Consider the following 15,588-nt stretch of genomic DNA (forward strand, 5'->3'; position numbering starts at 1 on the left):
CGCGCGCACACACACACACACACACACGTGGGATCAGATTCCTTTCACGTCCACGTCATTGACCCTGGATAATGCCGAGAGCAGGATACATACATATGCATATGTACACGCATACAAGATTTAAATCCAACCATATCTCGGATCATCTTGGATCGAGTTATACTTTAATTTCTTTTATTGAAAAAGTTTTTCTCCATAATTTATTGTTGAATTGCAGATTTTACAAGAAAAGTCCCATTTTGCAACATTTTGTTCAAAACGGTATAACTTTATTAAAAAAGGTCGTAGAAAATTGTTCAAAATATGGATTTGTTAAGAAATAAATGAGCTTCAAAACTCATACATTTATGTATTAGCGTATAGATTTTCCTGAGCAACGCAATAGTTTTTAAAAAAATTTGTTTCCCATTATTCAAAAGCTATCTTCAACGTCCATCATTTTATAAAAAAGTTTTTGTAATTCAAATTTGGTTTTCATGGTTTTTAAGAGAAATGTTCAAGCGTTAATTTGAACTTCGTTTCATCTTGATACGATGATTTTTTGCTGATTTATCGGTATTTAAAAATGTGAAAAAATCATGTTAAAATTTAGTAGCCCTTTTTTTGCGGGTGAGTGTACATTTATCGAAAGAAAAGTCAGTTGTTACATATTTTCACATAAATTTATAACTTTCTATGCAAGTGAAGTGTATCCTGCATCACAGGTTGGGTTAAGTTATCTTCTGAAAGAACATACTGTACCTATGCATGTACTTCTCAAGATGAAGCAACATTTACTCTTAATGGAGATCAAGATTAAATGAATGCTGCTTTGCTTTATCTTGGAAAGTACATGTGTGGACAGTGTGCTCCGCCCTCCTGCGGGAGGCTTCACTTTTAAAAGATATAAGCTAACCCATGTTTGTGATGCGGGATACACTTCACTTTGCATACACAGTAAAAAATTTTGTGTTAAATTTAACATATTTTACATGTCCCAATTTATCCACTCTAATTTTAATGTTAATTTAACAGAAGGAAAGTATGTAAATAAATAACACAAGTAATATATTTAAAAATTAACACAAAAGTGTAACACTTAAACTTTATCTGGAAATAAAGTTTATGTTAAATTAACATATTTATAATGTTAAATTTAATTAAAAGAAAATGTTATTCTTACATTTTTATAATAAATACCAGAAGAGATATATCGATTTAACATATGGAAACTGTTATAGATAGAAAAATAACATAACTTATCTGTTCATTTTAATATATAACATATTTCATCAAAAAAATTCGTGCATTTAGATATTAATTGTGTTGTTTTAACTCTTAGAAACAGTGAATATTAACTCAACGCACAAATGTCAAAATAACGCAACGATAATATGTTACATTAACATAAGAGTATGTTAAAAATTTAACAGAAACATTTTTACATGAGAAAATTTTAACAGAAATACAAAATGTTTTTTACCGTGTACAACAATCTGTCTTGTACTAATTCACCTTTTTTTAAATATTTTTAAAGTTATAAGAAATATCAAATACATAGAAGCTTATCATTGTTCCACTGATTTCAATACAAGAAAGATAAACAACGTCAAGTGACAACAGTTTCTACACAATGTCATAAAATTACATGTTATTCATTAGACATTTTTTGTTTATAATTTTTTAATAAACAATAACCGCCGACTAAAACCCTCACAACATTACTCAGAGTGATGATCTTGATAACATATGTGAGAATTATTGAAATAGGGAGGTGATCCGTATAAATAATTACCAGGACTTTGAAATTGTAATTTTAACAAAGGCATCTGAAATTAATTTTAACATTGACTGAAATGAATAATGTTCTTTTATGTAGTATCCATTTAAAAAAAATTTAAACATAAGATATAATCTCAAATAATGATAATAGTAAATACTATAAATAATTTTTACCACAAACTTATGAATAACATAAAATATCATTGCATGCTATTTTCTTCTTTTTTCTAGTCCTTCGTTCAATTCTGAACATGGTGATTTCTCTTTCATATACCTGTGTTGCATACCAGATCACATGTATATGGGATCTACAGTTTAATGCCGAACGGCTAGATTAGAGAAATTCTTTATTTTTTTAATAAAATTAAAAGCCACGAATTACATAATTTATATTTTTTTCTTAATAATATTTATTCTGTAGTAATATGTTTGTCAATGTATGTTAAATGTTATAAGTTTAAATTTGAAGCAATTTTCATGAATAGCGATGATGATGTTTCAGCGGTTATTCTTTCTTCTTGTTTGCATTATTTCAAGGTTGTGATAAAAAAAGACAAATAAGACAGACATTGATGATACAGTGTCAATCAAACTTAAATATATTCAGAAATTGCAAAATCGAAATTTCCTATGTTGTGTAATTAATAGTATGCGTCAGTTAAAGATACATAATCTACATTACGTTTTCGTGCTCATAACGCACCTTTCTCATTATACAAACTTTCATATTCTATTCTTTTCGCACTAAACAAATTACTCAAAGTGATGGGGCATTGATAAATGAAGTCGGTTTTATAAGTCATAAAACCGACTGTATTAAAATGTACCTTTGTAAAATGTACCGTTCTTTTAATATATTTCCAATTGCATTTTGATTCGAAAGGAAAAAAAAGTTGCATCTGCAAATAATCGTTATGAAGTTTTCATAAAATCAGAAGTGTCATAATCGGTGATGACGTAAAAACAAATACTTAGTTTTGAGTTATTAATAATATTTTTTCCTTATTTACTTAAAAGAATGCAGAAGCATATGAAATATTAAAATCAAGTAAAAAGATTGTGAACTGAACTAACAAGTTTAGAAATTTACAAAAGTTAGAAAATTTAGTTTTAAATTTATAAACTTATAAATTTATAAAATTTATAAAAGTTTACAAAATTTGGTAAATGTTTACTTTATGTCATACAGGTTGAAAAATTTTTATTTTCAGATATGTTGTAGACGACACATTCCTAAGTAATACGTTTGAATTTTGTAGCGATCTTTCTTCGTTCCTGAGATATGCAATTTTGAAGTTTCATATTTACTTGTATCTTTTCGTTACTTTCTAAATATGTTTATATTTTTGTGTTTACATTTTCCGAAGTCATCTTTTCGAATAACTTTCAGAAGGTTTCAGCCGCTTATTGTTTTAAAATAATTTTGATAATTTAAATTTCATGTTTTAAATATTTTAAAAAATAAATTTAATTTAATTTTTAAAAATAATTTTAATTTGTTACGAAAAATTACACGAAAGTCCAAAATATATGTATAATATAAAATTTATAAAAAATTTCTATATAATACAAATAAAATTAGCAATGATTAATTAGGCGATATTTATTATTAATAATTGACATACAATAATAAAATTTAAGAATAGAAATTAGTTTTATATAAATAACGTAACGTAAGTATTAACGTAAATAATCGCGATTAAAAGATTATTAAAATTATTGATCGTTTCTTCAATTGTAGAAGAAACTATTTGCATTACTGGTACATTTTGCGATAAATTATCAAAGATAATATTTCAAAGGTAATTATATTCAAAACGCAAAAAAGATAGAGCAAGCTTTGATATAAATCAATAATTAAAATACAAGATAAATAGCGATTTAATATTCGCAAGAAAATGCAACGAATAATTAAATCGATAATATTAGGAAGATAATTATGACATGCATAATCAAAATTAATAAATAACGCCCGACATATAATTATTATCACACAAATGTGAAGATATTTCGAAACATTTGCTGTAATATTTGCGGATATAAAATTTGTTGTCCGTTATATTTTATATAAATGTCGCGATTGAGAAAATACATATTGCATCTCATGCATGATTAGTTAAAGGAAATAAAATGAATCTTAAGACTCTACAATTTTAAATATAATTAGTATATAATTAAAAAATTGCATTATCGCTTTTAATAGAAAATAACGAAACGAAGCGCATATTTCGCGTAATTTATTTATTTAATCAAATAAGAATCGTAGAAATAGAAATTTAAAATAATAAATTATAATTTTGATGTAAAATCAATTTTTAGAAGAAATTATTACTTTAATGATATTTATAAAATCAAATATAATTCGACCGCGAAGCTTTATCTTTTATTTTTCAATTATTTAAATAGAATTTAGATTCAAAACGCATAGAGCAAAAAACAATCGAATCATAAATCGAAGTAATTAACATAGAAAAGCTTTCTGATACATCAATCCTTTAATAAATATTATTTAATTAATCTATATAATCTAAAACACTCCTATAAACTTTAATATTAAATGTAAAGTAAAATGTAAAGTACGTAAAAAAATATTTCGGCAATAAATGGACAATAACACGTTCGGACCATTGGGGGCGTATGACGCGCTGTGTTTACATGTCACAGCCTTGATATCATTCGCACAGCAACATTTGAAGAGTAAGGGGGAGGGAGTGCAAAATACTACGTATATTTTCAAATTTTCTTTTAACAATAAAACGAAATCGCGATTAGTATTGAAACATAATTCGCTATAATAATTATAATACTTTATATAATAATTAATACTTGCTAAACTTTTAATTGTAATTATTACGCGATCGGGAATGTTGTGCAAAGTGCCTCACGATCGTGGCGTATATAACTAATCTTTATTAATCTTGTTTTCGGGAGTGAATGTGAGTGCAACGAAGAAATAGCAAAGGAGAGGAAAAGCAAGTCTGAAAAAGCACTGGGTAATAGGAGCAACTCATTCCTTTGTTCACTCCTTTGTTCGATTTCGAACATAATGATCTTTCTCTTTGATAAACTGGTGTTGCGCACCGTATATAGGACCTACAGTTTAATGCCGATTAGAACCCTAATGGCTACCCTGGAGAGATGCTCTTGGCAAGATTTTTCAGTGATTTGCCATTGGCTTCCGAGAGAGGAGTGAACGTATACAATTTTTCGGTTCTACCCGGAATTGAACCCAGGACCTGGAGTCTTTGGCTTTATAGATTAGTGCGTTATCTACTATGCCACGCTTCCCTCATTTATATTAGATTTATATATATATGGATTGCTTAAAAAAACAAATCGTTCTATCGTCACGGAATTCAACTTTTGTAAAAAAGATGGGAAAATAATATAACTCGTTCTAATCCCACGATGAAATGTCGCAAATTATAAAATCCATTCCAAAAAATTAAAAGAGTCGTATTGATAAAATTCGTAGTAGCGTCGTCCGAAAGATAAAAAGCGTAAAGGTCCTTCCAAAATTCCTCAGATATAGAGGGAGAGAGAGTTATTTATTTATTGATAACGAGGTGAAAGCCTGTAAGAAAATTAAGCAAAAAAAAGCAAGCACAGTCAAGATAAAAAAAAACTCATATCAAGCATATTGTACAATAATTTAAAAAATAATTCTTAACCTCTGATAAAAATTTTAAAAATTTCGCTTACAGTGTAAAGAAAAAATAATCATTATAAAAAAACACAATGGAAATACAATTTTAAACAATACTGTGAGTAATTGAAGGCAGGTGTAGAAATTATGGTAAAATACGTATATCAGAATAGAAGCGAAAGGAGAAGACAAAGCTATGCGTAAAGAGTGAAGGAGTGTGGTCGCGAGAAAATCTGAAACATTACTGGCAATGGGAGATGTAGGAGGCATAGGAAAGAAAGGGAGGAGAAGAGAGAGGGAAAATGACAAGCGGGAAATATGATTAAAAATGTGAGGCATTTACAGATAATATGAAGACAGAATCATCTAAAAATCAGTGTCATTCTGAATATTCAAATCATTTTTTTGATGGCAGATATACAGTATATTTACTATAAGGATTTGGTTAGTATTTTCTGGTTGGATCTATAAAATTTCTTGTTACATTAATTTCTTTGCTTGCCGCTAGGCGGCGAGCCACTCTTAACTTAACTCGTATTCAATATTTGCCATGAAATGTATATAAAAACCTAGTATTAACATTAAATCTAAAGTATATTTTTTTTCTCTTACGAGCAGTAGTACCAGAAAGAAGACGCTAGCTCTCTCTGATTGTGCGTGTTTGAACTACATCCTCTTCTTGCATCACTGTTTATCAGTTTAATTTCTAGCAAACTAAACTTAAAATAATTTATTTAATAATCTGGATTGAATTTATGCAATAATCGTGTTGGAATTCAGAATATTAAACAGACTTTTGAGATTAGATGGAAAAAATTTTAGACTACTTTGTGCTGGTGAGTTTAGTATTATTAACCAGAAAATTTGGTAAATTTGACAGAAAGAAATTAATCAAATTCATCTGGTAATTCCTGACAAGAATTCTGATTCGTCCATTTTCCAACAGACATACAGTATGTATCTACCAGAATTCTAATTAATGCAACCAGATTTTTTTCTCAGTGTGCTGAAATTTTTTGCTTTATTAATTTACATAATAGTGTTTTTTTAATTTACGTAAATAGTGTTTTTTGTGATAGCAATTTTATGATAGCATCAATAAATGTAAGGTATCATTAACTGGTATATAAACTGGTTATTATAAGAGACTTTGGACTTGTTTGTGCTGAATCCTTCTGTTTCATTAAATTATTACATATTCATCCTATGCAACATCCTATGCTTGAGTTGCATTTTTTTAAATCGGATTTAATCATTAATATTATATCGTGTATGACAGATGTATAAGAAATGGAAATTTTTAAGCGCTTGATATTGAGAAATCATATTGCTGTAATAGTTATAACCAATTTTGTCTTTATTAATTATACAAGCACTGCCAATAAGTCAATATTTAGATTATACAAGAATTAAAAATTATTAAAAATTATTAAATTATTAAATTATTAAAAATTATTTAAAAAATATATTAAAACATAATTCACATTTTTACTTTATAATCAATTTTATATAGAATTATATATAATTATATATACATTTTTTTCGAATTATATCATATAGCAGAAGGAAATCAATGGCTCGCGCGAAGTTCTCGCAATGTTATGTTTTTTAGTTAAAGGATAGTTCTTATTAGGCACTTTTTAATTTTGTTTGATTTTTGGCTAATAATAACCTCACAGACGTTCCCATATTACATTGAAAATGTAAAACATAGGAAAGCTATTTTCCAAGTGAATGCTGATTATTAGCTCAAAGTTTCTTGGTGGAATCATATGTGGAATTCTCTTAAAAAGAGGTAAGTCTCTATTTAAAAAAATATTCGTATCTATCTTTTTATGTGGTATCTATTTACTTTATATTAACTTCTTGACATATGATGGAATTATTATTATATATATAGTGTAATTTATAAAAAGTATATATATAGCTTTATTGTTTATGCAAAAACTTAGTATAATGAGATTGGAAAATTTTCAAAATTTTCAAAATTCTTTTAAAATTAATTATACAATTAAAAAGCATTTCAGATTCTAATTATTTCAACGTCGATATATGCATTTTATTAAGTTTTTGCTTTACAAGTATGCTTTAGATATTTTACTTCTTTTCTTTCATTATTCTTTAAATATCTTTCTGATAAATAATAATATATTGATATATTCAAAAAAAAATATTTTTATGAGATATTAAAATATTTTATTTATTTTTATTTATTTATATATTTGTGTTCGCGAGTAAGCGCGGATTGCTGCGACAGCGCGAGATTTTGAAGACGCGGCAGACGGATAGTCGCGAACAAAGTATTTGACACAAAACTTCACACGACACGTAATTCTTTTTTTGATTTTGATTTTTTATTTTAAACCACACAATTAATAATTTACACCAAAAAAATGTACATGTATTTTAGGCACAGAAAGAGTAAAGAAAAGTCCGAGAAACAAAGCGGTCGACGTAATTTGCGGTTGAACAATGCGGTTTTCTAAGCGGTTTGAAATACTGCGAGCAGCGATAAGTACGAGACTTCGAAAAGTGCAAGACTTGCTTGGTCCACGCGCGGTGCCCATTATAAAGCGAGCGGATTTTGGGCCCGCTTCGACGTGGACCAATTAATTTCATAATTTAGCGGTGACACTGTTGCGGCGTGTGCCATTGGTCGTTAATGACGTCTCACGATGGATGTCGTTTGTTTTTCGTGTGCGCAATCCTTTTAGATCAGCTGATTGGCGATCAGCTGATCGTGACGCATGGGCGCGCATGCCCATGAGCGGAGTAATTTTGACGGCGGTTGACAATAATATTGTCAGCGGTAATAACGCGCGTTTTTTCTGGTGGCAAAAAAAACGAAAACTCGAGCGTTCGAGGTTTTTTCCTAATAACAGATATTTCGAGAAGATTCTCGACGCCCGTTAATTTTAAATTCTCGTAATTTATTAGCGAAAAGATGCGAACTTCGATATGCGTTTTTCGAACTCGAATGTTCATTTTAATTTTGAACATCCCGCCCGCCTCGTCAGTACGTGACGAAATTTTCGAGTGTGTGCGGTTACAAACAGGTGTCGCGAACTGTGCTATTGAGAGATGTGAAATGAGTGATGAATGGAATGCGAAGTGACGTAAAGAGAAGACACGTGTTAAATAGTTGTGATAAGTCTTTCGCGAGAATAAGTAGTGCGGTGTATGTGAGGTATATGAAGTGATACTGTGACTGATTTTGTGAGTGCAGTGAAAGTTGATTTTGACGCGGAGTCCGAAGAAAGAAGAGTTAATGAAGCGGCTCGGCAGTGATATAAAAAATGTGTTGATGAATGTGATAGCGCGCGGCGCGATTATCGGAAGTAGCGCACGACGGCCGTGATAAACAATTCCGTGGACGGACAATTTTGCAAAAAAAAATAAACTATGAATAAAACACGGTGCTCTGTTTCGCTCACGAATCCGGGCGTGTTGATGCTGCGGTGTCGGCTCCAGGCAGGAGGACGATCTTGATGAGAGGCCGGACAAGCTCCGAAGATGCGGTGCGTACAGTGACCACGCGCGTCACGCCGTCGTCCCCAGGATGCAGCTTGGTGATCCTAGCGAGTGGCCATCGGGTTGGTGGAGTGATGTCCGACCGCACTAGACACAGTCCGCCGACGGCGGGACTTGCTGTGTCCTTCAACCACTTTGGTCGGGAAGCCAGTGAGTTGATGTACTCCCGCGACCACCTTTCCCAAAAGTGGTCGCGCATCCGTTGGAGAAGTTTCCAGCGGGACAAGAGGTTGACGTTGACGTCTGCCAGCAAAGGTTCGGGCACTGCCAGCAGAGGAGCCCCGATTAGAAAATGACCCGGAGTGAGCGCCGTTAAGTCGTCGTGGTCATCGGACAGCGCCTGAAGTGGACGAGAGTTGAGGCACGCCTCCACCTGAGCGAGGAATGTCGACATCTCCTCGAAGGTGAGGGTCGTGTCGCCTAGAACTCTTCGCAGGTGGTGTTTGGTGGACTTCACCGCTGCCTCCCAAAGCCCGCCGAAGTGAGGTGCCGCCGGCGGATTGAATCTCCACCGTATTCCATTGGACGCTGCTGTGTGGGCGATGCGCCGGCCGTCGGATGACGACGCCTGGAACAGGAGTCGCAATTCTCGGTTGGCGCCGACAAAATTTGTGCCGCAATCCGAGTAGACCTCCTCGCAGAGGCCCCGACGGGAAGTGAAGCGCCGGAATGCAGCGAGGAATGCGTCCGTGGAATAATCCGACGCGGCTTCCAGGTGTACGGCCTTGGTAGTGAGGCAGATGAAAACGGCGATGAAGCCTTTGAGCGATTTGTGTCCTCTCCCCTTGGTGGTTCGGATCAGGATCGGCCCGGCGTAATCGACTCCAGTCCGCAAGAATGGACGTGCTGGAGCGACTCGCGCCGTCGGAAGGTCGCTCATCATGGGCTGCGGCACTGCAGCCTTCCATCTTGCACACGTTACGCATCGGTGGATGACCCTCTTGACGATGGAGCGACCTCGAGGAATCCAATACCGTAGGCGGAGCAGGCTGAGAGTGAGCTGGACCCCGCCGTGGAGAGTTCGTCTGTGGTGAGCCCTGACGAGAAGATGTGTCAGCCACGAATCTGAAGGTACGATGATTGGGTGGCGCTCATCCTCTGAGAGCACTGCGTGCTTCAGCCGGCCCCCAACTCGAAGGATTCCATGGATGTCGAGGAAGGGGGTCAAATTAGCTAGCTGACTCTTGACTAACCCTTTTTTCTGTTTTAGAGCGGTGATCTCCTTGGAGAAGTGGTGAGATTGCACCAAGCGGAGCCAACGGAGCAGAGCCGCCTCCAACTCGTCGGCCGTGAGGTTGAGGTGAGCCTTGGAGCTCGGTGGGTTGCCTCTCCATCGGCAACACCAAGCTGTGACTCTCAGGAGGCGATGGAGGTCGGAGAACCTGATGAGCATCTCCGGTTCGGTCCTCCGTGCAGACGTCAAGTGAGAGGTGATTGCTCGCGTCTCCGGCGCCTCGACGTCGTGGGTGGCGTGGTCGTTCTGTGGCCAGAGCGACGGATCCTCGACGAGCCATGGGGGTCCCGTCCACCATAGAGAGTGGTTGAGAAGATCCCGTGGCTCAATCCCTCGAGAAGCGCAGTCGGCGGGGTTGACTCGTCCTGGGATGTGTCGCCATCGTGCCTCTGGAAGCTTCGTCTGGATGTGGGACACCCTGTTGGCCACGAAAGTCTTCCATCTGGAGGCATGACCCTGGATCCATTGGAGAGTCACCCGGGAATCCGACCATAAGGTGACTGGAGCTGAAACCAAGCCTAAGGTCTTGCGGAGATGGGAAGTCAGGTTAGTGACTAGCACTGCGGCGCACAATTCTAAACGCGGTAGAGACACGGGCTTAATGGGTGCAACCTTGCTTTTTGCAGCAAGCAGACTACTGATTGAAGCGGAGGAGCCCGCCACGCGGAGGTAGACGGCTGCTGCGTAACCTCGCTCCGATGCGTCAGCAAACCCGTGGAACTCAACTTGTGGCCGCTCGTCAGTATTCAGCCATCGTTTTAGCCGAAGCTGCTCCAACAGCGGAAGGTCGTCAAGGAGGCGTCTCCATAAGGTCTCATCTGTCTTAGGCAGTGGGGAGTCCCAATCCAGGTGCTTCATCCAGGCTGACTGAATGAGAATCTTGGCACGAGCAACGACTGGAGTTAACCAACCTAGAGGGTCGAAGATCCGAGCCGTCTCTGCCAAGACCTGTCGCTTCGTCAACGGTCCAGTTGCGCGAGGCTGAAGGCGGAACGTGAAGAAGTCGCTGCGGGGGTGCCATCGCAGGCCCAGCGTTGGATGAGCGTCGTCCTCCCAGTCGTGATGAGGCTGCTGGAGTTGATGCTCCCTTGGGATGTCCTCGAGGATGGTCTCGTGATTTGAGGCCCACTTCCTCAACGGGAACCCGCCCGCCATGCAGAGCCGGCGTAACTGCTTCTGCGTTTCGACTGCCTCCGACAGAGTACTGGCACCGGTGACGATGTCATCAACGTAGCAGTCGCGCCGCAGAACTACAGCCCCCTTGGGATTTCCGGGCTCTTCGTCGTCGGCTAATTGGCGAAGAGTTCTGATCGCCAGGAAAGGAGCACAGGCCAATCCGTACGTCACGGTGTTGAGCTGATACTCCTGGATGTTGTCGGTGCCTTGCCGTCTCCACAGGATCCGCTGCAAGTCTCGGTCTTCGGGGTGCACGAGAATCTGCCTGTACATCTTTTCGATGTCAGCTACGAAGACGAAACGGTGCCAACGCCAGCGAAGCAGGACATCAGCGAGAGTTGGTAGAAGGTTGGCTCCGACCAGTAAACTCTTGTTGAGGGAGTCTCCGGCAGGCGTGCATTGGGATCCATTGAAGACAACCCTCAATCTGGTGGTCTTGCTCGCAGTTCGGAGCACTCCGTGATGCGGTAAGTAGCATACTGGTGTATTGCTCACAAGCGGTGTATTGATCAAAGTCATGTGCTTCAATTTAGCATATTCTTCTAGGAAGTCGCAGTAGAGCATGTCGAAGTCATCGTCTCTGGAACGACGTCGCTCCATTGCCGCGAGAAGTCGCTCGGCGGACTTTCGTGTATGGGTGAGAGGTGGCAGAGAGCCAGCCAGCGGCAGTCGTACCTGGTACCTCCCGTCTCCTTGGCGCTCGTGAGTGCGACTGAAGATTTCTTCGCATCGTTCTTCATCTGGTGTGAGGGCGACGGAAGCAGGCTGTTCCCGTTCTTGCTCCCAAAATCTTAGAACCAGATCGTTCAGGTCTTGGTCGAGAGCACACTGGAGGGAGCTGACGACGCCATTAGATGTCACCACTCCGCAGCCTCCTGACAAGATCCACCCGAAAGTCGTCCTCTGCGCGACGGGTTGGTCCTCGCGACCCTTTCGGAGTCCATCGAGAAGGATGGAGGAAAAGACATCGGCGCCGAGGAGAAGATGAATCGGGTCTCGCTGCAGATAGTGTGGATCTGCCAAAGTGAGGCCGTGAATGTGCCTCCACGTGGTGGAGTCCCGAACTGCTGGCCCCTGGTAGGAAGACAACCTTGGAAGGACGTAGGCGACTACACTGAGGTATGCTCCAGTCGTCTTGGACTTTAATACGAGCGTGATCCTTCCGCGCGTGGATCCTGACCGTGCTCCAACACCGATTACCGACATTGAGCAGCGAGTGCGCGCCAACCGCAGGCGCTGAGCTAAATCTTCTGAGACGAGAGACACCTCGGATCCTTGATCGAGCAGAGCTCGCACGTCGTGAGGTTGTCCCGAGCGGTCGTTGAGGATGACGCGCGCCGTGGCGAGAAGAGTCGCCTTGTGATCGTGTGCAGTGTGTGTGGTTGAAAAAGTGCTTGCCTCGTGTGTCGATGTTGGTGTCGCGTACGCGTCGTGCAACAATGTGTGGTGCCGCGATTTGCAAGTAAAGCACGTTTTGACGGACTGACATTTCGCCATCACGTGATTTCCGAGGCAATTAAAACAGAGCCCGCTTGTGTCGACGAATGACTTTCTTTCGCTCGCGGACTTGGCCTTGAACTCAGGGCACTGCATGAGTGTGTGCTTGCCCTTGCACGCGACGCACTTGGAAGCGTCGAACCCGTTCCTCACGAAGTGAGACTTAGCGGACCGTGAGGTTTCCCCAGCGTTCTTCGTGGCGTTCTTCGGTTTAGCGGCGTTTAAGGTAAGGATTCTTTTGCTCATGAAGTTTACGAGAGCCTCGTGCGTTGGCGGGTCGAGAGAATCGCTCGTGGAAGATTCCCACTCGAGACGTGTTCGCGAGTCGAACAACTCAATCACCAGGTGATTGAGGAGATCCATCCCATGCGAGTGGATGGGTCTTCCTATACTCTCCTGCGCGTTGACGGTGGCCGTGACAGCGTGATGGACGCGACTCAGCTCTTCAGCGGACTCAGACTTCATCTTTCCGACGGCAGAGAAGGTAGAGAAATTTAAACGCATGAGTTCCCTTTTATTTTCAAAATGTTTAGCCAGGATTGCCCACGCGCGATCGTAATTCTCGCTTGTGACAGTTAATGACCTAATTAACTTCTCCGCAGATCCTTTGACGCAGGAGCGAAGATAGTGGAACCGCTCAATGTTTGAGATCGACGAATTTTCTCCCACGAGAGACAAGAAGAGATCCCGGAAGGAAGGCCAATCTTCATAGGCGCCTGAGAACGGCGGCAATTTTATACGAGGCAACGCGGTTTTAGGAGAAGACTCCGACTTCGGCTCGATTCGGTGTGCGACACCTGACTCGGCGCTCAGCCTGTCAGCATAGTCGCTCAACGTGCTTCGCTGAGAAACGTACGTACATTCCGCGGTGTCTACAAAGTCACTTTTGGCGTACTCACTCTCCATGTATCTGTCTTTAAGCGCCGCTCGTATCAGCTCATGTTGAGCCTCGAATTTCGCCCAGAGGTTGTCGAGGATGCTGAGGCGAGCCTGGATGGCACCTGCGGTGATGTTGGTGATGCCCATCTTCCGGAGGTTATCCACGGAGCGAGACATTCGTCCGTGGATGTCGGTCTGAGCCTCTAACAAGGCCTTCAGGTCGGCACTCATTGGTCACTTATTTGTTCGTCTGTTTCAGCACTGCACAGCACTGGAAATGTCACCCACGAAACTGCGGATGCAGATATTATCCGGCTCGAAGGACCAAAAATGTTCGCGAGTAAGCGCGGATTGCTGCGACAGCGCGAGATTTTGAAGACGCGGCAGACGGATAGTCGCGAACAAAGTATTTGACACAAAACTTCACACGACACGTAATTCTTTTTTTGATTTTGATTTTTTATTTTAAACCACACAATTAATAATTTACACCAAAAAAATGTACATGTATTTTAGGCACAGAAAGAGTAAAGAAAAGTCCGAGAAACAAAGCGGTCGACGTAATTTGCGGTTGAACAATGCGGTTTTCTAAGCGGTTTGAAATACTGCGAGCAGCGATAAGTACGAGACTTCGAAAAGTGCAAGACTTGCTTGGTCCACGCGCGGTGCCCATTATAAAGCGAGCGGATTTTGGGCCCGCTTCGACGTGGACCAATTAATTTCATAATTTAGCGGTGACACTGTTGCGGCGTGTGCCATTGGTCGTTAATGACGTCTCACGATGGATGTCGTTTGTTTTTCGTGTGCGCAATCCTTTTAGATCAGCTGATTGGCGATCAGCTGATCGTGACGCATGGGCGCGCATGCCCATGAGCGGAGTAATTTTGACGGCGGTTGACAATAATATTGTCAGCGGTAATAACGCGCGTTTTTTCTGGTGGCAAAAAAAACGAAAACTCGAGCGTTCGAGGTTTTTTCCTAATAACAGATATTTCGAGAAGATTCTCGACGCCCGTTAATTTTAAATTCTCGTAATTTATTAGCGAAAAGATGCGAACTTCGATATGCGTTTTTCGAACTCGAATGTTCATTTTAATTTTGAACAATTTGCTATAAAAAATGGAATAAGATAATATTAAATAGAATTTGCCCCGTTATTTAGTAATAAAATAGAGAGATTTAATAGTAAAATATAATATAATTTTATTCTTCCTTTTTTTACTCTTTTTCGGCTGTTTATTTCCTTTTTATCTTATTTATTTATGACACTAAACGACTATTTCAGCTGTTAATATTTTAAATTTTTTTATATTTATTTTAATGAAACTTTTTATATTATGATATAAACTTTGTTAAAAGTATGAAAAAAATTCAAAGTTCAAAAATTTAAATATTATATTTAAATAGTTAACATTTTTGTAAAGTTTTTCGTAAAAAGTATTAGTATTTTGTTTGTTAAGATCACAAAAATTCATACATTCCACATTTCAATTATATTAACTATACGATATTGTATAATGTTTTTGCTTTATTTCATGAAAATCTAAGAACGATGCAGGTCTATTAACTCATAACTTATATTAACAAAAGAGTGAGAGTAGGAGAAAATCGATATTTGCTGGATTCATTCAAAAAGAGAATATCCTAACGCAATTGTAACAATTTATTATCAAGAATATATATAAAATATTATTTGTCTATCCCAAATCTACGAGTAGAGTATATAAAATCAAAGACATATTATATAATTCTTGTTTTTTAAAGTTTTTAATCTATAATTATATAATAAATATAATACCTATTAAATCTATATTTGACATTTAATGAAAGTTAATTAGTTACCTTGTAATCGTTATTTTGCATC

The 15,588-nt window shown here is 38.6% G+C and overlaps 1 protein-coding gene across 1 annotated transcript; it reads right to left on the bottom strand.

Moving 5' to 3' along the window:
• Window positions 1-8,837: 8,837 nt before the first annotated feature.
• LOC112638523 lies at window positions 8,838-13,955 on the bottom strand. Its single transcript, XM_025410399.1, has one exon. It carries the CDS (start codon window positions 13,953-13,955, stop codon window positions 8,838-8,840), a length of 5,118 nt encoding a protein of 1,705 aa, XP_025266184.1.
• Window positions 13,956-15,588: the final 1,633 nt, after the last annotated feature.

Source organism: Camponotus floridanus, unplaced genomic scaffold, assembly GCF_003227725.1.
Source record: "Camponotus floridanus strain SB8 unplaced genomic scaffold, Cflo_v7.5 scaffold319, whole genome shotgun sequence".
Lineage (NCBI taxonomy): Eukaryota > Metazoa > Arthropoda > Insecta > Hymenoptera > Formicidae > Camponotus > Camponotus floridanus.